General features: G+C 40.2%; 1 protein-coding gene across 2 annotated transcripts; it reads right to left on the minus strand.

Moving 5' to 3' along the window:
• Positions 1-3047: 3047 nt before the first annotated feature.
• Positions 3048-26127, minus strand: EDRF1 (erythroid differentiation regulatory factor 1). Of its 2 annotated transcripts, XM_042818321.1 has the most exons (25): positions 26032-26127; positions 25491-25699; positions 24446-24512; positions 23696-23821; positions 23057-23181; positions 22491-22650; positions 21118-21219; positions 20705-20826; positions 19659-19770; positions 18825-18972; positions 18641-18749; positions 18313-18424; positions 16364-16624; positions 15614-15685; positions 15351-15501; positions 12914-13102; positions 11742-11942; positions 11120-11338; positions 9962-10185; positions 9228-9386; positions 8815-8964; positions 7803-7956; positions 7423-7538; positions 6606-6769; positions 3048-3887 (listed from the first exon to the last, which is right to left on the minus strand). In XM_042818321.1, the coding sequence occupies exons 1-25, from the start codon at positions 26095-26097 to the stop codon at positions 3716-3718; spliced, it is 3690 nt and encodes a 1229-aa protein (XP_042674255.1). In that variant the 5' UTR covers positions 26098-26127; the 3' UTR covers positions 3048-3715. The 2 variants fall into 2 exon arrangements, with proteins under 2 accessions (XP_042674255.1, XP_042674256.1); XM_042818322.1 differs by lacking the exon at positions 21118-21219.
• Positions 26128-27901: the final 1774 nt, after the last annotated feature.

Genomic DNA, 27901 nt, shown 5'->3' on the forward strand with positions numbered 1-27901 from the left:
GTGGCTTACCATTAATAATGGTGTTAGAGTTGTCTGTTTGAATGTGACTTATACTTTAATTGTTTATCTGTGAAAGGAGAAGTAATCCTATTTAGCACTCATGCTACCTTCAGCCAATGCTGTGAAATTCATGGAAGATGTAAATCATAATACACTCAGTTATAATCCTTATGAAAGTCACTCATGTTGTTAGTATAGCACCAAGGTTCGTGGAAGAACAGAGAAACCCTCCTTTGCTGTAAGTTTCTATTAGCTTAATTCTGAGTGTATGACCTGAATTTCCAATTAGGTAAGCAGCTTTGTACCCAGGATAAGAGTTAAAACTGAACCCAATTATGTTAATATAAACAGAAATAACTTCAAGTTGCATATGAGGATTCATCAGTCAGATCAGGCACAGTAACACAACCGTTGTGCTTTATGGAGCAGTTCTGTTTCTTGAGATGAAATAGGATCTCAGAAGCCTACTAATTGCTGGAAGATGCTGTTAAGCAGTGGGAGGAATATTTCATCATTAAAGAAGAACCTCCTGAAGGATACTAGGATCACTATGGTAACTGGATGTAGCTGCAGGACTCTGCATGGACATGCCCTCATGAGGAGGAGAATGAATAAGAAGCCAGTGCTGACTTTCTTTACCACTATTTCCCCCCCCTCCCCCTTTTAAGGACAATTTTAGTTAAGCTGTTGAACATTCAGCTACAGCTGAGCAGTGTCATTACAATAGTGTGCAGTACTGCTCATCTTTGCATTCAGAAATAAATCCACAGCAGATTGAGGACTTGGAAGTCAGTTCAAGTCCCCTACAGGACTGCCCACACCTCTCACAGCTGAAAGAGAAGGCAGCTGGAGAAGATGAGCCAGTGCCTAAGGGCAGGGGAAGAAGGGGAAATGGGGTCTGTCAGAGGAGAGAGCAAGGACTGGAAGCTGAAGGCATCCACATGAGCTAGTATTCCCACATGTTGTATGGCAAATTCTTTAGTTATCCTAAGTCACATCTCATTATTTGTCTAATTCCTCAGTTCAGACCTAGTTTCTTGTGGAGACACCTACAGAAATATCAGCTTCCATCACCTCCATACAATATGTACTTAGCACACTTAATGGGACATGGAGGCCATGCAAACTGCTGTGTGACTCAGGTGACATTATGGCTGGGATTTGGATTCAGACATATTCATCCTGTGTTAACAGAAATATATATATATATAGCTTGGTTCACTGTGCAGCACTTAGTGATATATTTCATAAAAAAAAGGGAATAGAGTTGCAGCAATGGAGTGGCTTTTTATTCCTTTCCAGTCAGATCAGCTGATGTATAGGCCTGGCTTAGTTTTATCCAAGGAACACTTTCACAGCTGAAACAATCCTTCCCTCAGAGCTCACACGTCCCTGAGCTCTCCCCTGTTTGGAGCTTAGGAATTCATCTTTTTGGAAGGCCCAGATAACATTCTTTGCAATGGGCCCTTGGTTACCAGCCTGCCCCTAGAGCACCACACAAAACCGTTCCCTGCAGACAAGGGTTCATCTAAGGAACAAACTGCTCTCCCAGCTGCTAGCTTTGCATTGCAAGCCTGCCTGTAGTATCAAAAAGCAGGAAGTGTTCTGCTGTCTTATCCAACCACTGTAGCATTCTTAAACCAGAGAGGGCTTAAAGCTTTTATTAGTCATTTGGCAGATTGGAGACCTCATCCATGTGCCTTGCTGAAATTCTTTAGTTCTGTTTTGTTACAGGAAAGCTAGAAGAGCTCACAAAGCTTCTCCCCACATCACAGTAACAGACTTCACACAGTAAGTTACAGGGCTTACTCTGCAGCCGTGGTTCTTAGACTGGCTGACAGTCACAGTGCCAAATACTTAAAGCCCACAGAAGACAAGCACACATTTAGGTGAGCTGCTGCTTCTGAAATCAGCAGGATGCAGGAATGTGTAAGTGGTGCTCTGGAGAAAGCACTGCATTTGAGCATGGATCTGTGTGGTGCAATGCCAATTAAACACGGCCCATGTCATCACTACATTCTAGTCTTACACTGTTCTCTAGGACAGACCTTTTGAACTTGTCCTCTGGAAGTGCAAATTGCACTGAGACAGCCTGCTTTATCAGATCCAGAGGGTTTCAGCAGGACTTCCCCTTAGTAGCAGGAACCTGCCACGGCCTGCTCCATAGGAAATCCTCTGGCCAAAACCATATTCTTCTGCTCTCTGCACCAAAGAGTCACTGATCTCAGCAGTCTTGCTCAGTTACCCCTCAGCTCTGAAGGAAAGATTGTCATGAACACACTTCTCACAGCCCTCCACCACTGCCAAATTTCCTGACAATATCAATTTCAAGCACAGTGCTTTTTTACCTTGCTTCAGAAACCTGCTGTTCAATTCCCTGCAGCTTTCAGCTCAGGAGAAGTGAGGACAGCACAAGGTTTGGTAGATATAGTCAGGCCCCAGGTGAAAAGCAGGGAAAGACACCAGAACCCAAGAACCTACTGTGCCATTTCATACAACTCACTCATCCAAAAGCAGAAGCAGCAGAAATGAGACACACGCTAAGCCTCTCATTTTTCACCCCTTCACAAGGCATTATTTCTTCTTTCAGGCTTTGTGCTTCATCTGAAAGCTCAGCTTTCTCCTGAAAACAGACTCAAAGATACAAATGTAAAACCACGCCAATATTGTTAGGCTAAAGGTTTCTGTAAACTTTTTTCCCCCTGGGTGAAAACAACACGCCCCATACAAAAGCCACCAAAAACCCTTATCTTGCATATGACACTGGCATTAAGAATCACTGCCTCCAAACAGCTTAAGTGTTTAATTCAGTATGTGTCTGAGTGTGGGGAGGCTTACACATAACACACACAAAAACCGGTAATATGTTTAACTGACAATTACAATTTGTACCACCTCCTATAGCTGTGCTTCTCATTTACAAGAGGAAAAAAATGCAGCATTTATAGGTTTTTTTCCTAACTCCTAGTGCTTCTCAAATGGTTCTAGCTCTGAAGTTTACCTCACTGATATAGAAGCACAACAAACAATGCAGTACAATTCATAGGTTTATTTAATAAATATTTATTTAAAAATATGCTTTTATTCACAGTTTCAAGTCTGAAAAAGATAACACTATTCCGGATCAATTCCAACACACCTAAGATCATTCCCCTCCTGTTGCAAACGAAATACCAGCAATGGCAAATGCAAGAACCTTGCATCAAAGCAAGGAAGGCACACATTTTGTGCAGAAAAGTGACTGTAATGAGAGAAATGCATCCACACACTCAACAGAAATCTCCTTGCACTGCTTTTTTTCACGTTACTGGTTGAAGTATTCCAATAAAGCTTTGCTCACAAAGTCTATCTCATTAAATATCAAACAACTGTGAGGTTATATTTCTATTCAAAATATTTGCATTGCTGCAAAGCCCATTACCTTTAAGAGAAAAATTGTGCTTTTCTCCAAGATAAAAAAAAAATATATATATGTTCAGTTTGTATCCAGAACCCAAACTCTGCATTTCAAACAAAGAAACGCTAATAACCAAACCATGCCAGAGTTATCACAGGTTCACAGGGAATTCCTACTCTTTCCCAGGTGTACTGTGTTAACCCCATAGGCAGTATATGCTTATCACCTTTGATAAATCCAAATATCACATGGGAAAAAAAATACCACTGATCCCATGCATTCACAAGGCACTGTTTCTGCTCTTCTGCAGCACTTAAGTCACTGAATTCCACCACTACTGGCTTCACTATTCTGAGACAGCTGCTCCAGCAGGTTTAAGATTACCTCTATTCTCTCCAGCAGGGTCACGCTTTTGTTAGCAGTTGCACGCAACAGAAGAGAGTAAACTTGCTTGTTTGTTTTAAGAGTGACTTCTTCTTCATTAACACCCCTAAAAAGGAAACAAATAAAAGCTGTTAACCTGACCACACTATTTTTATTCCACAAATTATCAAAACAATTATCAAATAATAACATCGTTTCTTTGAAACCACACAGCTGATGCTTTGATTTGTTCAGTCTTACTTCTTTCGCTCCCATTTCCTGGCATTGCACAGCACTGCAGTCAGAGCCTCTGCTCCTTCTGCAGGAAGGATAAGGAGTTCCAAATGTCTTCAGTCTGGCCATTTTATTAGCTTCACATTGTAAACCCTCCAGTCAGTGCCTCTGTGCCAAACCCCTGTGCTTTTGTCAGTTTGTCTCATCTGATCTGGCTAAGAGCCAGCAGACACCTGACTATCCTTGAGCTGCTATTTGCCCCTGGTCAGTTGCCTGCTGCTGTATTTGCCACAGCCCAGCCCTGCTTACCCACTATGGACATTTTCCTGTTCAAGTCTGAAGTCCATGGCTTTACCACCTTTTTCTTAAGTTCCAGACACCTAAATTATTTCTGTACTTTAGAGACTTTTCCATGCCAATAGCTTTACACAGAAGAGCTTTTTGTCGGTCTGCAGTTTAATGTCCCATCAGTTTTCTCCATTTAACAGACATCACTGAAAATAATTTATCAAACAAGAGCTAGCCTATTACTTCAGCACTGCCACCCTACATTTAACATCCAAGACTAATAAATAAATGACTGGAATCAGGAAAATAAAAGGAAATGCTGCTATTAGCATTACAATTAAATCAAGTGTGCATGCGTGCAAGCAGCAGTCAGGTTAATTGTGAATACTCAGGGAGTTACAAAAAAGGTAAAGCAAATTAAATTTATGACATCTGGCAGAAACCAGATTTAATTATAAAGCAGAACAGGTAGTCAATAAAAAGCCACTGAAATGCAAAGTATTTCCAGGATAAGTTACAAGAATTCCCAAAGCGAAGTATTAATTTCAATTACTTTTTCCCCTGATTCACACAGCCCAGTTCAGTTGCTCTTATGCATTTAACTTCTGGAAGGTAAAACTGATTTCATTCAGTTTTATTGCTAGCCTGCAAGTTTCACTATCAACCATCAGTTTTTCCCACGTGTTCTGTTCTCTGCCAAAGCACATCTAAGGCCCTCCAAGAGCATCTGTGGGTGCTCATTTCCTCCCTTTTCAGTCTGCCTGTTACTAAAACAGAAGACAGACATTTTCTCTTTCTGTAAAGCAGAACTAAGGAGACACACACACCACTTACACAAGGTACCAGAAAGGTTTAACAAAAGGTTAAACAGAAGACAGTGCTAAGCTGAGCCTCAATCCACCACTGTTTAAAGAATTTAAGATGCAACAGCAGCACTCCCATTTCACCTCAGTGTAAGCTGTTCCCTATGTGAAATCTTCAGCAGGAAACCTCATTCACGAGAGACTCCATGAGAAGCATTTGTCACACAACACTTAGCCAGATCACCAAACGATGAGAATAGCTGAGTCAGTTCCTTGGGGCAGCTGCACGGTTACATACGAGTTGTACTTCAATCCTTTGCTTTCTACATATTCAGACTGCCACCTTGTGGGAGCTTTTCTGTAAGGGAACACACCTAACTACGTACCCAAACCACTGCTAGAAAGGCACACAGGCTTTCTTTCAGTCTCATTTCCCACTTAGCAGGCTCCTACCAGCAAGCAACTTACTGTGCAAGACTATTCCCTTTCACAACTTCCTGTAGCAAAACAGCAGTTAGCATCAGCACTGCTTCAAAGTGACAAACAATTAACAACTGCCAAAAATTCTCTAATGCCTCATTTTCATAGATTAACTTTGTTATACTGAAAAAAACAACTGTATGCCACAGTAACCTCTACAATCACCATATCTGCTATTATGGGGGTGAGGGGGGAGTGTTCTCTGGATCCTAAAAACAACAAACACGTTCATATTTAACCAATTGAAAGACCAGCAATATAAGGAATTAAGACTGTCACAGCAGATCACAGCAGTAGCAAGACAGAAGACTGCTTCTTAGCTCACTCCATGAGGCATTAGAAAGCTAATGCCAACAGGCACCTTCCCCATTTACATCCTTCTGCTTACAGCACTACTGGTGTGCCTATGTTTATACTGAGAACTGTTTGTGCTTACCTATGCTGTCATTAGCACATTTTATTATCAAGATAGATCTAATCACCAGTAGTACACAGCAGTTTTCCCCCTCACTATCTTTCAAGTGTCCTGTCACAGATGAAGACTGATGCCAATAAAACAAAGGACCCTTAACATAGTGAACAATTACATTTTAAATTAGTGTCTAAATAGAGTCAGCACAGTGACAAGTGTAACAGCTGGTTACAGCAGTACAAGTCAAGCCATTCTGTTCCACTGATGCCCATGAAAGTATATTCTGTGAAGGATAAGCTAGCTACCACAGAGCACTGTATTGTGCTTCTCAGATAACTATTACAAGCTTATTTCTTATTTGAAAAGAAATAGTCCAATTTTGTCCACTCAGTGCTGGAATCCTGTCAGCAAATACGAGAAAAAAAAACTGCCACAAAGTGAAGGTCACTCCCTCAATTACACCTGAAAACCAGCAGCTTCAGACCACCAATGGACACCCCAACTCCTCCACACAGAAGTCTGCTCCAGAAAGGAATAAACATCACACATCCTTGCACTCATAAGAGTACACAGTTTGCACAGATTTACATATCCAAATCACACGTATGCATATCAAGGTTTAGCTTACCCAGTTTTCTTCTTCGTTGAAGTTAACAATTTAATAGATTGGAGGAGAAGGAATGACATTCTAGACTCAAAAATACTAAGCAGTTTCACTACTTCTTCCTTGTTAAGGGCAGTGGAGGACTCATTAGGTGATATACTCTCAGCATTACTCTCACCCTTGCTTATCTACAAAAAGAAAAACACAGGAAAACGTGTCACTTGACTCCACAATTAGAAGAATGGGACTCAGGTCAGATGGCCACACTTTGCAGGTTAGCTTACTCTTCACAGGAGTGGCACCAACATCGCAATCACTGTGACTTCATGGTTATGAGGCCTCAGTAATTACTTTGTAGTCACACTGCACACAGGTTCTGACAAGTGCTTATGTTAAATCTATGCACTGTGATATTTAATCATAAAAAACAGGAAAATAGAGACTTGAATAGACAATCTGTTGCTCAAGCTGTTAGAATTTTTTATACATTTCAGCAGCATTATACAAATGTCCCTCTTTTAATAAAGAGGGACAAAAAGGCTCTGAATACAGAAATCTGAGCACAAAAAAAAGAAATTTCTTCAAGAATTGTCTAATTCTGAAGTGCTGGGGGAAGAGGTGGAACTTTTGACACCACTCAGAGAAAGGCAAGTTCTAGATCATGTTTTTTCATCCACTTCCACCATAAAGGCTGGAAGTGAATTGCAGAAGGTTCCATTTCTGTACAATTTAACTAAGTTGACTGGGAAGTAGACAAGCAGTAACTTAACTGCCAACTGACTGCTCTTACATGAATGCACAAGATTTGTGGGAGCAATCAAAGAGCTCGATTTTCATTTACCTGCTCACTCTCTGCTGCAAGCTCTTTTCTGATAAGCTGGAACGCACACTTGGTTTTAGCCATTATATCCAGGGCCCCAAACAATGTCTTTAACTTCCCAGCACTGCTGTTCTGACCTGAGAAGGGAAAAAAAATAGTCAAGGACACTATTAACAACTCATTCTGGATTGCACTTCTATCTCCACCCAGTGATTTCAGGAGTTCACATGAAGTGTCTACACCCTAGGCAACTGAGGAACACTGTGATAAAAATACCTTTCTTCTTCCAAAGAGGACTGCATTCTGAGAAGCGTGTTACTCCTACTCAAACAAATTTATTTTGAGAGGAAATAAAACATTTAACAGCATTTTAGAAGACTATTGCAGGAAGACAGACTTACTTGCCATCTGGAATTCTGCAAATGCCACTCTTTCCAATTGCACACGGAGGAGCTCACAGGGTGCATCCTTCAAGAGCTGAAAGAGTCTTACTGCTTTACTGTAATGAAGATCAGCAAGTATGCGATGTTGTTTCCTCAAGTGCTCATCACCAACCTGGTCTCAGAGCAGGGTACAGAGTAAATGCCAGACAATTAATATGTTCTGAAAGCATCCACCAGAAAAAAATGCTTATGGAAAACAAGAGGTACAAACAATGGTTCTTCATCTCACCTCAAAATGGTTCAACGAAACCTCACAGAATCCATCACTACCCTAGCTATGAATATACAGGAACTTCAATGATAACATAAACAAATTCATGTTAAGCAGAACCAGAAACCACCCCCAACACACCCCAAGAAGCAACATGCAAGTCTACACTCAAGCATTAATTAATCATTAGCAGACAGCCTCCAATAGAATGTTAGCAGAAGTATCAGGAGAGTCACTTAAAAGCAAAGTCAAACGAAGTATTTATCACCAATATGAGTATGTGGAACTACCTGGAACAGACTGAACCATAAAGCCTGTAAAGGACAATGCTGATGCACAGGAATGATACAAAGCTGCACCATGGAAGTTCCAACTGGATTTTAGGAAAATAATCCTTACCTTGAAGGTGGACAAACACTAAAAAAGCCTTCCTGAAGAGGTGGCTGATTCTCTATGCACGTCAGTGTTCAAGAGACATTTGGACAGTGCCCTTAACAGCTGCACTTTAACTTACACCTAGCCCTGAAGTGCTCAGGCAGGTGGACTAGACCTCTGAAGATCTCTTCCAAATGAACTATTCTATGCACAAGTAACTGCACTTCACATTGACTTAAATACAAGTCAGCTCACATTTCCCAGTTAAGTCACTTTAAATAAACATATTCCAACTACAGTTAAGAGGATGAATTTCAGCCTTTACAAGTATTACACGTTAAACATGGAACCTATACAGAAAAACCAAACAGTTTGTGCTAGCACCTGGTTTCTGAGGCAACTGTGGTACATGGAAGCAAGCCTGTGGTGGATGGTTGCAGCACGATACTGGCAGAGAGGCTGCCGTGGAGACACCGTATCAACATCACAGTACTTCAAAGACTTCATCATGGCTTCGCTGACCTCCTTCTCTATCTACAAGGAAGAAAACCATGCAGTGGTGTTCCAGGTTGAAAGTAATCACTTAACGTGGACTCGGAAGGGTTAAACGTGTTTTCACAATGGAAGACTGAAAAATCTTTATATAACTAACCATTCTGTGATTTGCAACAGCTACTTTAAACTTTCATTAGATTACAAAGATTTTATACGAACTGTTCCAATATCATCTTGGCTTGCAGGTCCATTTTTCAAGAAAACAGCTTATTTTAGTAGATGCCACAAATCCTCTCCATTACCTGTTCCTGAGCCTTCCTAGATAACGGAGCATAATCCTGCTGTAGAGTTGCCATAGTGAAATAAGTGGTAGACAGCTCCCAGTTCACAGAATCCCAAACAGCTGGATGCATCTCTCTCTTGCCAAGAGATCTCAGTGCTTTCAGATAGTAGTCAATAGCCTACAGATCATAAAATGTACATATAAGCAGTAACTATACATTCATAAACTACTAAAAATTCATTTATTTTTACTTGTGCTGAAAGGAAGCATTTCAAAATACCTTTGCTCCTTCACCAATATGTTTCTTGTACTCATTCTGATTAGAATTTTAGTCTTGACTTACCCATCAGAATAAGACAAAGTTCCAAAGGACACACTGCCCTAGGTAACTTTTTATTCCCCAAATGTACTAACAGAAGAAAGCACCAATTCTAAGCATCTGCTTTATTCTACATAATGAACATGATTGAAAACCATTACCTTGGGGCAAAAGTTCAGTGCTAGCTACTTGACTTATTTTTACACACTCAAAAGGAAGCATTCAGGTGTGCCATACTCTCTTTCCATTACATTTAATTAGCACGAAGCCAGAAGTTCCACAGTCCCTTATCAATCTTGCCAACTGCTGTATCTACATAAATCAACTTCTCCATCCCAGCATCTTCATTATTTAAAGGATTCTAAGCTGTTTATGCAAATTTTGTGTCAAAAGACAGAACAGGATGTGGGCCACTGTAAAAAGTGGAGTGTTACCTTATTATAATAAAGGGCTTCTTCTGGAGAAAACTCTCTTTTGAAGTCACCTTCAGCTGCACAGTGAGCTTGAGCACAAATTCGCATGAGCCTTCCTGTATTGCACAGCAGGAGAGCAGCATTGGTGGCATCATCAATTGCCTCAAAGTTCTGAATGCCTTTTTCAAAGCAAGAGAAGCTTTTCTTCCACAGTTGCTGCTCTGTTGTTGACACATTCTTACTCACTGCAGTTAAAACACAAGGCTTTCCATTAATGCAAACACTTCAAGGACACCAAACAAATGTTTGTTTCTTGTGCCCGTTTTTCCTCACAGATTTCTAAAGGTGCCCTTTTAGAATTTAAATGTAGCAAAATACTCTGAGCACCCAAGTTCATGGAAAATAGTAGCAAAAGAAATGAAAATCCGTTAATACCTGAAGCATACCGTTGTACATAGCATACATCAGAAAGAACTGTGATAACATGGCACACCCAAGAAGGAAAGTAGATACAATTAGTAAGTGCTTTTCCCCCCTTTTGGGTAATGTTCAGGATATCAGTTACTTCTTTGAACTTGGAGAAGGAAACAAAAAGTGATTTTCACAGACAAGCAAAATTCAGCATTAAGGCTGTTATTCTGGCTCAACAGCAGTCCTACTAAAATATGGAAATGAGGAACAGGCACCAAGCTAAAAATCTAACCCACAATTCTTCAACCATTAATCAGACAAACACAGCAAGTATTTAGGAGACTGGAGCTGCTTACGCTGAACCACCAGCACCAACTTAGTTTTAGCTTTAATAACCAGTGCTTCTAGACAAGACATTCTTTTTTAAAAAAGAAAAGCACTAAATTCAGAAAAACAGCCTTTATTCTCCCCCCCCCTTTCTTTCCTGGGCATTCAATGCACTTCAAATGAATTTCTCCACACCTACGGTTTCCACTATTCAGCTTAGGCTCAATTAAAACAGTGCATAAATCCTAGTAGTCTACTGTAGATTATTTACAATGGACATAAAAGTTACACTATTTTTCTAAAGACAACATTTACTACAAAGTTACTTAAGTGTCATCTTACCATTCAGAAACGGTCCAGGCTTCCTTCACAGTTAGTGAACAATCATTTTTCTACGTCAACGGAACAGCATACAGTAACAAGCAAAACAAGAATGCTTACCCACTCTCTCAGACTGCACAGCAGCAGCCTGATTCATGTAAAATACTCCAATTTCATTCCTGATATTACCCATCCTCTTCAGCACCTGTATATGCTGCTCAGGATTTTGCTTCTTCAAGTTACTGAAAAGTAAGATTTCATAAGCTGCTTCGTAACATTTGCAGCTGACTGAAAGTTGACATTCCAAGTCTGTGGATAAATCAGTAGCCCAGGCAAACACTAAAAAAAAAAAAAACAAAAACAAAACAGAAGGTCTCCATGTCAAATAGCATTTCCAAGTAAATCCAAGCCTCTGACCGTACAGAGAAAGTCACCCAGGAAGATGACCAAGGATAAGACCCTCATCAGAACCATCACACAGTTCTCACACCAAGCAGAATCTACCCAGGACACAAACAACTAATGCCTTCAGCTCATCTACAACTTCAGGCATGCCATACAATATTTTGATAACTTATTGTGTCTGTCACAAGAAAAGGTGCTTTCTCTGATTAAAACAGGAAGAGGCATAACAATTCTCCTCCGGAAGTGATACTGCTGCATGGATTGAAGGAAGCACAGCAAAGTGACTTATGCCTGTCATATAGACAATTACAACAGTTACCTTATAGCTGGGCCATACCTTGGCAGCTGGATTCTCTATGAAGGCTGTGCAGTATTTCCTGATCTTCCTTTGTCTGGTAGTTGTATTCTTCGAGGTAGGCTGCTCTGTTGTTGGCATTCTGAGCAAGCATTAATTGGATATCTCCACAAAGTGTTAAGCACTGACAAAGAAATACCAACACCTCAGGAAGCATGCTGGCAGAGAGACAGCAGTAGGTGTCTAAAAGAAAAGAATCCCACAGGTGAAGGAGAAGGAAGGAGAGAAACGCAGTTCTTAAGTTTTGACACAGACTGACAGTGTAATTGGTTTTATGTCACTTCCCACATTTATTCCCTGTATCCAGTCACCAACCTGTTTTAAAATCACACTTATGCTACACAGCTGATGGCTTAGGAGTAGCGACTACTTTCTAAAATATGTGCATCAACTCTGATGATTACAAATGCTCATGTCAGATTTCTAACTTCAGCCAGGGAAAACTGCATTTCAGGATTAACTTCAGTCAGATACAGTCTGAAATAACCAAATTTGCAAGCATTGCAGTTTGCATTTAAGTCCTCCCAAGACTGAAAATCTACACATACCAATGCTTTGTATGTGTAGATTTTGAGAGATCAAGCATTCTTGCTTGGTGAGGGCTTTACCACCCCACCAACTCACACCTTACAAACACAGAAGCAAAACAGCAGCACTAAAGCTCTAAGCACACCATTTTCTGATTATTTAATTTCCTAAATAGCCTCCACCCCCCCTTGCTTTCCTTGGATGTAATTCATTTTAGATATGTATCTAATTCAGCTGATACTTTGGGTGAACATTTAAATGAGAAGGGAGCCACCAGGTATTCCCAGAAAATCAGCATCTGTTTGCAATGACAGCACTAAGAACACAGAAGGCTATCTCTGTGTTGCCACCAGGACTGAATGCTCCCAGCTTCAGTGCTCAGAAATTTCAAGTCTGTGATCTAAGCTCTCCCACCACATCAAAATGGTCAGAGCCTTCTACCCAAATGGTGATGACTGAGTTATTCTTATCACCTCCTTCTCTCCAGAAGGATGAGCTAGACACTTAGTTTAACTAATTACACAGGCACATGATTTGTCACTGCATGCCACTAAGGTAAATCATGCATACAAGTATTTGATATTGTCAAATGTGTCAGTATAGAGGTGACAACTCCAGTAACTTACCATGGCACTGCAGAGCCAGCTTGATGTATCGTAACGCCCTCCCGTATTTCTGTAGAATCATAGCAGCATCAGACAGGACATAATAAGCCTTTGATGATTTCAGAATGAGCTGGAGTTTCATTTTATACTGCCACGATCCAGGAATCATTCCTGACTGACTGGAATGCTTATCCTTCTGAAATGAGCCCACTGTAACAAACAAAGCCTCCTCAGTAAATCTCATTTCCATAAAATACACCAGAGGTCTGACCCAACTTCAGCAGACAGACAGAATGTAAATAGCCACATTACAGCTCTGCACACTAGAGTATGCCAATTTGCACAGTACTGTGTTTTTCATCTACAAAATGGACCCAACATTTGGAACCTTTCCACTTATCTCACCTGCATGCCTTGTATCTGAATACAAAGAGCACAGTGTCAATGCAGCTAAACTCCAACATTCTCAACAGGTTCTGAAATGCAGGTGCAACAACCAAGACTATTCCTTCTGGCAGCAGGCATTTGTGATGAGTTCTGCCAAATCCTTATGATATTTGTTTTATTTCTGTATTAACTGTCTCAAACTATCCAGCTCTATAGGAACTGGATAACCTAATCATTCCTGCAAATAAGACCAAAGACTTTCTCACACCAGTTCCAAGATAATCATCAGCACGAGATCATGGTTCTGCCTTCAATGCTGCAGTGATTAAGGAAGCAGAAAGCAGCAGCTAGGGAATGCAAGCACGTTAGAAGTTCTGAGGCCAAAGGACAGAATTTTGTTGTCCTGATCAGGAGGGTTGAAGCAGAATAAGCAGCACACACTACGAGAAACACACAGAATCGAGGCTTTTGCTTACAGCTGGACCTACAAGACCTGACCTGCAAACTGACAATCCTTGCTGAGTGCTAGAAAAACTGCACCTTCTTTAAGATAAAAGGAACTAAAGCTACAGAATACTCATATACTGCATGCACGTAGCATTCAGAAGTGGCTCTTTTCATATTAAAAATTCAAGGAGTCTTTTCAATATGTACATAAACACACAGAGAAACTCCATAATCTGCATTACAAAAGAAACAGCACAAAAAACCATACTTGGGAAACTCAAATTTCTCCCTTAAGCTTGAGTTACTTTTCTCTAAGCTCAACCTCTATGACCCAAATGAGTAGCACCACTGCTATTTCATGAACTGCAGTGCAGATCCAGAAATCAAGTGAAGTCTCTTGAGATCTGTGCAATATTTATCCCCCACACTTTCCAAGAAACTCGTGCTTCCAAATAAAAAAAGCAAGCAGCTGCAATGTGTCATCAGCTCCAAAGAGCAAAGGCAGAAGACAGAGCCTGGCTGCATTACAGCTGAAATCAGCACATGTTCTTGTTGAGCTGACCTGAGTACAATTTTGCAGCAGATCTCCATACAAACAAATCACACACTCCATATTAACAGGACTGTGCAGAATTTGTGGGAGCTCAACACAGTGCAGCTTTCTAATAGGAACATTATATTATGTGGTCAAGTATCTGATAAAAAAAACCTAGGAAAATATTATCTCCAGTTCACTGACATTCATGAGAATCATAGAAGGGGAAGATAATCATTTAATTGCTCTGATGCTTAACTCAAAACTGATCTTGCTCATTTAAGGATATAAATGAGAAAAGGAGAAATGGGAAAGACTGAGGAATTGCAAAAACATACTCTTATTTTCTTTCTGACATTTGCACACGTGAAGTCCTACAAAGGACTCATCACCTTGCAGAACACTGTTACTTTCAGGAGTCCCTCCTATTCCCTTTTATGATTCCACAGCAACACGAAGTAGATAGAAGCTTCTGATCTTCAAATATCTAAACAAAGTAAACCTGTCTTTCCTGCTTCCTTCCACAATTTAGAGCTGTAGGCAAAATTAACATTGAAATCCTGTTTGACTTCATGGTATACGTGGCCTATAACTGTAATGCATTTGTAAATGTAATATCCAGCAGAAAACACGAGGGGGAAATCTGTCAGAAGTGAAAAGCTCTTTCACAAAGCTTCCAAATCACACAAAAAAGATGACTGCAAAACTAAACAAATTAAAAAAAAAAACACACACAAACACAAACCCAACACACCCCCCACAAACAGCTCACAGCACTCCTCCCATCACATCCAAAGCACAAACTACCAAGCCCTTGTGGAAATCATGTGAGAGGTAAATAAGGTACAGTAGCATTATGTGTTTACTAACAAAAGATGCTCTGATATGCAAAACACCCCAAATGCACTATTCATGTTTAAAGAGGAACAGCCTATGGCCTCCAATTTTGTTTTTATGCTGTGCATTTTCTCTTGTTTATACAATAGCATAATTAGCAGCACACAAGTACACTGTTTTGTCAATCAAAATGAAGCGGCAGCAGTTTGCAGGGTACTGGAAAGGTCTTATTTGCACAACAATACCACTTACTTTTGTCTAAAAATAAGGCCATCTGTTTTTCCAGACACTCGGGACCACCACTGGTGGATTCATCTTCATATTTCAATGGGATTGGTGTGCTGGGGTCAGCAGCAGGAAGGTCACTCTCTTTTTTAACACTGCTGTCAACAGACTTCAAGCCCTGCAAGAAGAATTGCCTCAATTCACTTTCGAATCCATACTCCACAAACACACAACACATGACGAACTGTACAGCTGCTGAAGTACCATTGCAGAGCTGATAGTGAACTCACCTCCAGGACGTAGCTAAGCACAAGCCTGCAACGTTCTTCAGCACCATGGCAGACAGGAAATGCACAACTGGGCTTGATTGAGGGCACAGCAGGGAAAAATAACAAAGACAGAAGAAAGAGAAGTTCAAAATACGAAACACCAACACTACTGGTTCTAAGAAACAAAAGAGTGCAAGAAGAAAAACTTGATAACAAAACATTTGATCTCCACATTGAAAAGCATCGTGGTATTTCTTTCCATGGTTTCAGACAGCAATTCATACCTGGTCATCACTACAGGATTTAATTTAACTTGGTCTCTCAGGAAGCTTGAAGAGGAGGAGGAAGAACAGATATTTCTACACCGTAACAGTAATTACAGAAACACACACAGACTGTTTGCAGTGCAGACCCACAATCCAAAAGCTATTTAGTCAGTGCAGGAGCTATTTAGTCAAAGCAGCACTTCACCTTTGAAGGGCTCAATAGCTTAGGGCTGGGATTTTTTTTGGCTGTGTTTGTGGTCATCTACAGTTCTTAAACGTGGCTACAGCAGCAGATTTTTTTTTTTTGTAGAGGACCTCAAATTCTATGAACAGCTAATGAAAAAGCTGATTGAAGCATGAGGCAGAGGAAAAAAAACAAAAATGAAGAGCCACAACTAAAGAAGAAAAGGCACATGATGACAGCTTATGACAAAACTAACAAGTAACCGAATTTTGCAGTATCAATTCAAGAAATTCCTTAAACAAAACCCATAACTTTACTTACCCGTATTCGATGAACAGACTTGTATTTTTCTGGTACTGATAACTCTCCTACAGATTTTATTATAGCCACTGCTTTGTTGTCATCTGGTGGATCAGAACTGTTACTGTAAGAACCGTTCTCATCGCTGTCTGGCATTTCTTCCTCTTCTTCACTGTAACTTTCATCAGAATTGCCATTTATAGGGAAGTCTGTATTGTCTTCTTTTTTAGGCTCATCCAACTGAAAGAGCTCCGACAGCATGAAGTTTGCTGATGCAATAATCTTTTCAAAAAAGGAAAGAAAAACCAGAGATTCATTTCCATGTAAAAATTCTCTTTTGAAAGGCAACAGCAATACACTTGCACTTAGAATAAGGAGCAAACAGTACATACAGATATTTGATAATCTGCAAGTACAGCCTGTATTCTCACCTTGCCTGAACACTGAATGTTTAAACAATATTTAAGAAACAAGTCAAAGGAGATGGCCAGCTAACCATTGTATGTGCAAACAAAGCAGGCAGTCAAGCTCACCCACATTTGTTTTTACCCACCTTACAAACAAATTATAAACCTCTACAAACTTCTAAAGAGCAACCTCCCTTATGCCTTCCACCAATCTAAAATTTGTTTTAGAAGACAGCCCTTTCAGGGCCTTTGCCTCTTGTTTTGCAGAAGAGGACAAAGGTAAGAATTAGGAAATAGGGCCATCCTGTCCCATACCTTTCTTTCATTCATAAAGAAGGGCAGTTGTTGATCACCCTTTTCTTCTTTTGAGTGCCATTTTATGAACCTTTTTTCACATCTCTTCTGTTTTAGCTATAGTTTGGGAGAAAATGTAATCTGCTTTCCAGTAGCTCCTACCTTCACTTCTCCCCAGCAGAGTTAAGCATTCAGAGGTCTGCATTTCATTTCTTCCTGCTGCTTTGGTTTATTTATTTGCATGCTTTAATATTATCAACATATTTTCAAGCCCTGACCATGTATAATTAAGAAATACTGAATATTGGGCACTTAAAAGCTATCCTATAGCAGCAGTAAGATTCAGCCACATAGCAGCACATCAGGACAAATCCAAGGCACGCTGGTGATGAACTAAGATTCTGTGATCTAAAACCAGCACTGTTTCCTCACCCTTAGGTTTACTTTTTATATAGAAAGAAGTCTTGAGGAAAGAGGTACCAATGCTCAAACTAATTTCTTCCTGAAGTCTGCTGTAGTACTCAGGCCTGCATACTTCACTCCATAACCTCCTACCTCCCCCCTCAAGGCAGAGAACATGAACACCTGAAACGCAGTGGGGCCAAGACTGCATCACTGAACTTCTCTGCAATGACACCTCAGATCAGTACAGCAAGATGAGAAATAGATACATGCATTCTATATAAACATTTTTGCCTCCCACTTTAAGTAGTGTTTGCAGAAAGGCTTATTAATGAACAAACAGACCTGATAATTACGTCAGAAAAAAACAACAAAAAACATTCCTTACATCAAGGTTTAAGATTTCTACCATAAGTTTACTTGAAGCTTGAAGTCTTGTCACTTTTGTATCACAAGAGGAATTTTGAGACTCAGGGCTGAGTCACACTGCCATCAAATCTGCTAGGAAATCTGAGTCAGATCCAGTGAAAAACAAACTAGAACAGACCACATACTGCACTAAAGTGACCTGCTTTTAAGCATCTGGCTCTTGAACTGGAATCAGCAATTTTAAGTTGGAACTAGTTAGGATCATCTAATTCCACAGATGAGTTCTAAAGATCCCCTCCAGCCCAAACCAATCTATGTTGAGTGTTTATGGTCTACCTTAAGTTACTGACTCCACATGTCTCTATGATTATACAAACATTAAGTAATAGCTTTAAGGCTTCAAGTTTTGGATTTAGGTGCTTAAGGAGGAAGGGTTCTGACCACCAAGAAACTTCTCCATTGCCTTTACACAAAGATACAAGCACATAATGCTCTTACTTGAGGATGTCTGCCATTGTCCAGTAACTTAAGACAATTCAGAAGCAATGTTCTGATAGTGCCATAGTGTTTCTTGTTCTGGTTTTTCTTCAGCATCATATTGCAAGCAACTCTAAGTAGTTAAAAAAAAAAAAAAACAAAAACACAAAAACAACTAGTGAATTTTTTTTTAGGCTATAAGGATAAAAGCTTTAAGCAAGACCACTACAAACGTAGGCTTTTCAAATGTTTTAACAGCTCTACAAGACTTAGTGAGAACACAGTTTGCACAGAGAAATAACACAAGTTAAATAACACAAGTTACAACAGAAGTTACGTAAAAACTCACTTGTATAGAAGAATTGCCACTGGCATTGTAAAAGGGTTTTGGTATTTGTCTTCTGTTTCTTCACAAAGGGTTGTTAGGTCATAGAGTTTTACTATATCACTCCCACTTGCTGAAAGGCAAGACTTTTTATTAAGCAGCATGACATAAACTGAGAACAGATCTATGTTAATCTAAGTTTACTTACCCTTAAATAACCAGTACGTATGTCCCTCTTTGGTGCAATTTGATTTCAAAAAAGATAAGATATTTTGAGCAATATCTTTTATCACTTTGGTAGAGAAATTAGAGTTCTCCAAGTTGGGAATATCTTCAGTCTTGATCATTTCATATTTCTGCAAGGAATATATTTTATAACAAGATCAGGAGGGTTTTTTGCCACTACCGCACATCTACAGATCAGAATCTCTATTATCTGCTTAAAGAAATCATCTACTACTACAATACAGTGTCAAAACTCAGTTATTTTCTATGATATACTTTAAGATTTTTATTGAGTGGTATTATCAAATTATGCCTGCTTGTAAAGAAAATCCACTGCTAACAGAAATCCATGTCTGAGGAAATGGAGAACAAAAGATGAAAAAGCAGCAGCGTAAAATCTACCTACAACATCAATGAAACTTAGTCAGCAACTGTATGCTGCCAAGTGCAAGTGAAAAACCCAGCTAGTATCTGCAGGCCCTTGAACTGGTTCTTAATTGAGACAATTAAGAGGCATGCACCACAGATTTTAAGATGCAAGAAACTGGTGCATTCCTGCAGCCATATTCTTTCATTTTTTTTGTCTTGGTACATCTGAGCAAACAGAAATCTTACATGCAGGGAAGGAAGGAAGAAAAAAAGAAGAGATATTTCTAGATTACTGTTGCATTTAGATTATCTGTGTAGATATTTCTCGTTTTGCAATGAAGATTTTGTAATCTTTCTGTCAGAGCAGTAAGATTTGAAAGATCTTTTACAGCTGCAACAATTCTGGTACAGAATGGTTGATGGACTAGGCACAAACAGTCAGGCTTACCTGAACAATTCCATTAACATGAAAGCACATCACAAGCTCTGGCACGTTGCATATTAAGTTGTCCAACCAATAGTCAATTCCTGTTAACACATTTATTGGCTTGTTGTTATCCCTAGAAACAAATATTCCTGGTGTTATTTAAGTCTTTGCTTACTCTTTAGAAAACAAGCAATGTTTACCAATGGGACTTAATTACTTAAGCCACCTTAGTGGATGGCACTGAAACACTTACTGGTTAATTGTTATATTCTGTAGAGGCAAACAATGGAATACAGTCACATTTCCTCAGCAGTTTGAGGTTTTGCCTACAGTGACACTGGAACTTGAGCAAGATCCACATGTCACCCTATTACCAAAATAGTAAGTGCTGTTCTAAAAGGCTATTCTGAAGTTCTAAAGCAATGGCAGCACTGGCAGCACCTAATTATAGCACAAGCCTTCTCCTAGACTTTCCAAAATTCCTTTCAAAGCAAAATACTTATTTTCTAGATGCATCTTAAGATGACAAATACTTCAAACAAGTTTTAAGTATTTGCTTATTCTCTGCCAGTGCATAGGCAGGAAGAGAGAGCCCCATAACCAAGTAATCAGCAAAGTACTAACAAACAGAAAACAGAGCACAATTTCTAGTAAAATAAATTTCAAATACTTATGAAGTGCCTAACAAGCAGTTAGTGAAATTCAAAATTCCATCGAGAGAAATATGAATGCCATCCTTTATTACAATAGAAATACAGAAAAGTTACAGACTAAAATAATGGTATCTTAACACCAAATGCATTGAAGACTCACGAAAGGCTTTCAAATAAAGATTCAGATGGAAAAAGCAGCAGAACATCTCAAGTTCCAGTGCACGAGGACCATGGGACTTAGCTATGGGACTTCCTGAATTCCAGGATTTTAGAATGCCATTGCCACTTAAGCCTGAAGCACAAGTTTGATTGTTTAAACTGCATGTAAGTATGAAGAGTCAACCAAAACCTTGCAGATAGCTAAACAGGAAAGCAAAGCAACAAGTCAAAGGCTGGCATACGCAGTCAATTCACCTGAGACGTAAGCTCACAGCAGGGTATCTCCCTCCTCCAAATATAGGCATATTTGATCCTACTAACATGTGGATATCTTCAAAGGTCCACAAGATGTTACGAACAAAGTCATTTTTAAGTCCCTTCATTAAGAGAAAAAATTGGTCTATAAATCACCAGTACAAACACATTTCTCTGTGACTATCTGCAGAACTACGAGAAAGCAAGATGCAAAAGCAGCAAATAAAAGACAGCACAAAATGAACTATGCTACGCATTCATGTTAACTTAAAGGACTGAGATCACAGGTGCCACAAAAGCTACTTCTACAGGAGATTTCAGTTTCTCTCTTGGCTCCAATTTAGACCAAATTTTAAAGTGTCTGATTAAATTGGGGAAGTTGTGGCTGAGCTCAAATTTGACATAAAGCATACCTGACTTTTTTCCCCGTCACTGAACAAAGTAGTCAGGTTTTGTTCTTTGGGGGCTGAGGCCACATGCCCCACTATATATGAGGGTTCAAGAGGCACATTTCCCTGTGAAGAGCACAAGGATAAGGAGTGATTCCACTGCTGAGGTAACTTAGGCCATAGAAAAAAGTTATGTTTATATTCTGAATGACAAAAGCATAGAAGACAAGAAATTTTACCTCCACCATATTAAAATACATACAAAAATATAAAAGCCTCCAGTCAGCAACTAGAATGGCTCTTCTGCTACAGCTGGTCCCAAAAATGTTGTACTTCATTTCTTATAACCTTATCATCTTCAGGAAGGAAGATTTTCCAGGAACACTTTATTCCCCAAGAGTCAGGACCAGATTATCAACCTCCAGAGCATAAACCTGCCATCTCAACGCCTTATTTATAAATAAGAAAAGAACCAACACCTTCACAAATGCACAACAGCTTCTTTGCAGAGTGATTTGGCAGTAATCACTCAAGGAAGTGAGAAAGGAGTAGCTCTTTTTCTAAGAGAATTCAAGAACTGAATTATACCTCCACTTTAAAGTGTTACTGCATCAGCACACATGAAATTATGATTTGGTGGTCAACACAGGTAAGAACCATCAGCAGTTAGCTATTGAAGGAATCTGGCATACTAATTAGCACCACTGTTCAGAATAAAGGTAATCCAGACTGTAGAGTGAATACAGTATTTTTCACCCTCTCTGAAACTTCATCAATGGCTGTACAGCATTACTTCAAGACCATTAGGATTGATATTCATAAACAACACTAGCCACAGAGAGACTCTGGATTAGAGCCTAACACTAATAGTAGCTTGTTGTATAATTGACATTACTCCCTTCTCTTTGTTTTACCCCAAAGCAAGCATTTGTACACAGTAGTTAATTGTTTTGCAAACATTTTCATAGATTCTTATCTTCCTCTTCACCAATAAATTCAAGGCCATGATAGAGTTTTCAAGGTAATTTAAAAAAGCAGCTCAAAACCATAAGTTCCTTCACACATCAGCCAAATATCAAGCTTGCCTACTTTCAGGTGAAGTCACTGATAACCACCCTCAGCCAAAAGCTCTTTCAAAAAACATGTATTTTTGTTCACTGTAACACTAAATAAGAAAATCACTGTAACACTAAATAAGAAAATCACTTTCCAAGTTCCGAGCACTGAAACACCAGCATGAGTTGAAATGCACCCACTGCCAAGTTCCTGTAACTCTTCATGCCTTTGTGACACAACGAGTATGATGGCAGCACCTTTGAAAACCTAATACAGACAACATTTTATCTGGGATATGTGTACTTCCTACCAAAACTAACACACCATTTAAATACACTAACCTGGTTAGAGGCACCTGGATCTTCAGATAATGAAGAAGGCATTTCAAAAGGAGCTGGCCAGGAGGCCCTTCCTGCTTCATCGCTCTCACCTGGAACAGCACCCTCCTCATGCTGTTTTGAACTGGAAGGAACAGGCTGAGCAGCTCCATCACCATTAATGCTGACAAAACATCAACAAGTTTACGATATAGAATCCTCTATAGAATTTTTAAATTTGTTTTGATTCTTCAGTCTCAGAGAACAGCTTAGCTAACATGCTAGAAAAGTGCTACAAGGACAAGTTTTACTGTATCATGGGAGGCACTGCTATATTTTGTACGTAAGCAAAACCCATTTTTGAGAAGGAATACTGAGGGAAGTTAAGCTATGCTACTTAATTTCACATTTTCACATACAGCAACTCATAATAAAAACACATTCATGTTATTTCATGATGTCATCTCTCAAATTCCTCCATGTAAGGATAAAGCAGTAATTAAGATGGACAAATTCTAACATTCACTTCAAAATAGTAAACTGGTCAGAAGTTGGTGCAGAATTCAAGACTCATGCAGACATAAGGTTACCTGTAATACAAGAATTTGGAAAGGATAGCCTTCTGGTACCAGTGCTCTTTACTCTTCTTTTTCCTTTGCCACTTCTGATCAATTAGCCTTTGATAAAACTCCTTCAGCCATGTCCAGTCCCCTGTCTAGTCAGTATGGTATGAAATTAACATCAAGATGCACTTGCAAACTAAGCAAAGTACCTCATTGCCTTATGAACTTATCAACTACAACATCAAAAATAAACGCCAATGCTAAACTGCTGGTTAATTATTGAAAAGATATCACCTAAAAGAAGTTACATTTCCACAAAGTCAACTTCTTACTAAAAAAAAATCACGTATGTGGTAAGAGACTGCACAGTAACAATGAATTAGTTAAATGAATAAAGTTGCATAGCAATATGGAGGCAGTTACAGAAAAAATAAACATAGAATTTTTAATTCTACAACACCATGAATATAAAGACATCAGATTCTCTGTCATAGTTTGTGACTAAACCAATTGCTGCAGCATATGCTTCACATGATCTTCATGTGTAGATCATTTGTACTAGCAGACAGATCTCAGGAACTTTGATATATGCTTTCTCACTGGCTACACTACTCTCAAAGTAATGCATTTTGACCATATAGTATACATCAGAAAAGGAAAGTTAACCTGAGATGATCTCATGAAGAGCTCTTGAATATCCAGTTCATCCAACAAGAGCGTCCTCCCAATGCGATGCACTGCCATGCTCACATGTGACTTGCTGTAAGGTATCTTCAGAAGTTTTTTAATGTTCTTGTAGGAGAAAAGAGAACAGAGATTATTTTCCATATTATTAAACATCGTTGTAAGACAGAATTCTTAGGAAACTGGACACAAAGGATACATTCTTAACATTGGAAAGGCATGGCCAGAAAAATAAAGCCTTATAGAGGCAGAAATTTTAAGACCATCTCTCAAGAAGCTGCATTTGCTGAGGTCAGGTATGAGAATGTGAACAGCAGTAATAAAAAAAAAGAAATCAATGGCAAATGATGGTGTCAAGTCACCAGTATAAACTGTGTACTGCATTTAAATATTATCTCTTGGATCATCATAACCAAGTACCACCAAAAGTGACTAAGAAAAAGTTTATGGTTTGGAGCTGAAAGTTTAATCTTCACCACAGAAATAACAATTTGTCAGGTATGCAGAGGGCACCTGAACAGAGTTCTAAGTCAGAGCAGTTATCTGTCCAAGAGAAACACATAAGACAACATCCATCTTCTTTCCTCTGAATCATCTTATCTGAATGATGCAGAGCTGTTTCAGTAGATCTTTGCTTTCCCTCAATAAACACAAAGACAACAGGAGACAGGACAGTAGCTTATGGTAAGGTTTATACAAGGCATAAGTTTGAATGATAAAAGTTACACAAACCTCTGAATCAGACACAACATCCACATCATTTCCAATGGAGTCAATGAAGTCATATGCCATTCCAAAGCTACAGAGAAAACAGTTCAAGTCATTAAGTGGAGGGACATCAAATAACTTGCCTTGCAAAGCAAGGAAACACTCCGAAAGCTTTTCCAGAATTAAAAAAACTAGTCTCTAGCTACGTGTTACTAGATATAATGAGGCCTAAGGCTAGTTAACAGAACTGTTCTGACAAAAATATTTTCCAAAGCTATTATTGGAAAAGTTGAGATTCAAGTTCAAAATATGCCATAAAGCAGTTTGTGATTTGTTTAATACCTATGATTTTTTGGTTTCAACAAGTTGTCCTGCTGTTGTCTCTTTATCACCTAAAATTTGATTATGAGGATTTATTTAAACAAAGACCCTCAGCAAACTGGTAAATTTCATTAACTAGTTGATTTACTGTGAATTTGCCTGCTCAGCAGAGGATTTAAAACCCTTATTTCTAAACATTCTGAACTTGCTTCATTCAACTGTTTTGCAAGCATCTGTGCATAAAGATAACACCACTTTCTGGGTTTGTCCCCAGGTTTTCCTTTTTGTGTTCACTTTTGACATGGCTACAAAGCTTTTTTCTGCTATTAGTTAGCCAGTTCCAATTTATATAGAACCAGACCAGCCATAAGCTTGATCCTTGACTGCCCAAGAAAACCACACTTGTACCATTTTCAGCCCCTACCAAAAGCAGAGTGGCTAGCTCAAGCAGGCTAGTTTAATTTTGATAAATTTGACTTTTAACAGCCAGCCTGAGAAGAACATGAAGACACAAAGTCAGAATCATTGCCTCACGGAAGCTGTCATTACGCACCTGAAAAAATAAAGTCCTTCAGCATGAAGGGCATCATTAATCATTTACAAAGGAGACAGCATAAAGGCAGAAACAGAGGATGGAAAAGTAGGAGTGATACCTCGCTGTTACAGGAAAAATTTTAGTGAACTTCAACCTTCTATTGGATTTAGTCTTAAAGATCTGGAAAAAACCAACAGAACCTGCTGCAGGTACCTCGAGAACGGTGTGCTTTTCTTGTTGTTGCCCAGAACAGTCGTGCCCGCAGGTCCCAGCTTGGCACTTTCACGTAACCAATTTGCAGGCGGCAGCTTCAGGTCTGTCTTCTCCTGCAGCCAGGCAAAGGCTGCCTGCGGTGGGGCCGAGGAGTACTTCACCACAGCGCTGCTCTTCACCTCATTGCCTCCAAGGAACAGCACCGAGCCCTGCTTTCCAAAGGGGAATCAGTTGGCGTTTCTGTGGCTCTGAAGGCACAGGACGACCCGTCCTGCTAAGCGCTTTCAGGGCGAGTGACACAAGCAACAAAACACGCCGCTAAACTACGCGGAAAGCTTTGTAATGACACACTTAAAAGGAGAAACGGATCCACGGCATATCATTTAGGTAATTAAAACGCACTTAAACGTAAGGACGAGAACACTGCCTGCAATTACAGCTCAATCACAACGAGCGCCTTCCTGCCTCCCTCACACCTGAAAGCGGCGCTCGCACCTGTGCGGGAACCCACAGAACCCCCGGGCCGCGCCCCAGCCGTCACCTGCTTGGGCTCCTCCGCGTCTCCCCTCAGAGAGGCGGCGGCCCCGAGGCCGCACAGCTCCGCCATCTTCCGCCCGCTCCCTGCGGCGGTAACGGCAGCGGCGGGGTCAGGGGGCCGCCAGCGCCCCGCGGCGCCTCACGTGACGCTCTCACGTGACGCTACGTGACGTCACGACAGCGCCGGCGCTTCTCGCGCGCTTTCCCGTGAAGTCCCAGGGGGCGCGGAAGGCGGGGAGGAAAGGAGTCGGCCAATGGGAAAGCGTGGGGCGGGGCCTGAGGGCAGGGCGGGGCCGCGGCGCTGATGGGCGGGAAAGAGGCGGGGCGGGCGGTTCCTCAGGGCGGGCGGTTTCTCAGGGCGGTCTGAGGGCGCGAAGTGCTGAGCGTTCGTCTGTAGGCTCGCGGCGTGGTTGTGCGAGTCTTGTTTCTCTTACAAACCGAGCGAAACCTCTCTAGCTTTGCATATGTTTACTGGTACAAAGCACACCTCTTAGAAACAATAATGCGGTAAATTTGTGTGGAAATACCTGCATGCAACCTACTGAAGAGAGAACACCTTAATTATTACATTCCTTTAGAGCCTTTCTGTGGTTTTAGGGTGGGAACTTTCTAAGTTTCCTCCTTAAACTTTTTGGTTTCGACTTCATCAATATCTCGCTTGAAAACAGCAGCGAAAGCAAAACTGTTCAGGAAAAAGAAAACAGCTGCCAGCAGGTGCTTCAAACCACAACGCTGTTTGTCTGAGCTGGCAATAAGGAGCCTGGAGTTACTGAATCTGGAATGACATGGATTGAGAACAAACTGTAATTTTGTTCTCTGTTGGTCACATTCTGCATTATCCTTCTCATTTCTGTCACTGACTTCCTCAGTCTGAAAAGCAGTGTGATTTATCTCTGCAGTTCCCCCAGCTGATGCCGGCGCACGCAGACGTCAGTGCAGCTCATTAGGCTCAAGGCTGAGAGGACAATGCGATCACCTGAGCCTTTCGAAAGATGTTGATCCCACAGCGTGCTTGCAGCTTTGGTTATTTGTTTTCTCCACCAAAATTGCATTATGGAACAGCTTATTTTTCATAAGCCAACTTTGCATTCTCCTCTGTAAATCACCGTAGAAGTCGATTGCTTTTGTGCTTAAAAGTAACTAACAGCGTGGCATCGTTAATAACAACATCCAAAGTATCACTCTTATCTCACTCTTATCTAAGTTATTATCAAAACTTCAGTGGACACCTAGAGAGACAAAATAGGTCATTTAGAAGAAAGCCTTGAGAAGTGGCAGCAAGGCAGCTAGTATCCCCAAATATCATTACGTGTGTCTGATAGTAAGATGGAGAACTCGATTTCCTGCAGCAACTTCGTAATTTCCTTTAGAATAAATGGCTGTGACTGTCTGAATCATTCATACTTAACCAATGCAAGTACCACAGTTTCTCTCATTTCATTTGCCAGCTATAGCATCTGATTCCCACCCACTTTATCCTTGAATGTCAATATGCTGGAAAGCAGGCTGGTGCCAGAGCCATTTCAGTGTCATCTTCTTGACAGTCTCTCAAGGTCCGGGAGGCAAAGTCCTGTTTTGTGCTTCATTTTGTGACTTTGGCCTTGGCTACACCCCTTCCTTGACACAAGCAAGGCCTTACTCTCTCTGCCTCAGTTTTTCTTTCTATGAAAGAAGCCTTACATTTTGGCTTGTTCTCCGTTTCTTCAGAAATATATTACAGAACCTTCTGTGTACGAAAACATCTGCTACATTCAGCTTTGAGACTGTATTGGGAACAGGAAAGAACACACTAAGACTTCTCAGGACAGCCACTGTGCAGATCATCGCCATGTTGCAAAGCCACTGCCACACGGCAGGGCACCTACATCTCAATC

This window comes from Centrocercus urophasianus, unplaced genomic scaffold, assembly GCF_019232065.1.
Source record: "Centrocercus urophasianus isolate 14NV4802_14NV808 unplaced genomic scaffold, USGS_Curo_1.0 seq_17, whole genome shotgun sequence".
Taxonomy (NCBI): domain Eukaryota; kingdom Metazoa; phylum Chordata; class Aves; order Galliformes; family Phasianidae; genus Centrocercus; species Centrocercus urophasianus.

Bases quoted from the DNA above. Each gene is read 5' to 3' on its own strand.
- EDRF1 (XM_042818321.1), bottom strand. From the start codon at position 26,097: ATGGCGGAGCTGTGCGGCCTCGGGGCCGCCGCCTCTCTGAGGGGAGAC. The intron at 9,387-9,961 runs GTAACACTCCAC...TATGATCTGTAG, and splicing joins AAGCCCTTTATTATAATAAG to GCTATTGACTACTATCTGAA. The intron at 6,770-7,422 runs GTAAATGAAAAT...TTCTTTTTGTAG, and splicing joins TTGCAGCAGAGAGTGAGCAG to ATAAGCAAGGGTGAGAGTAA.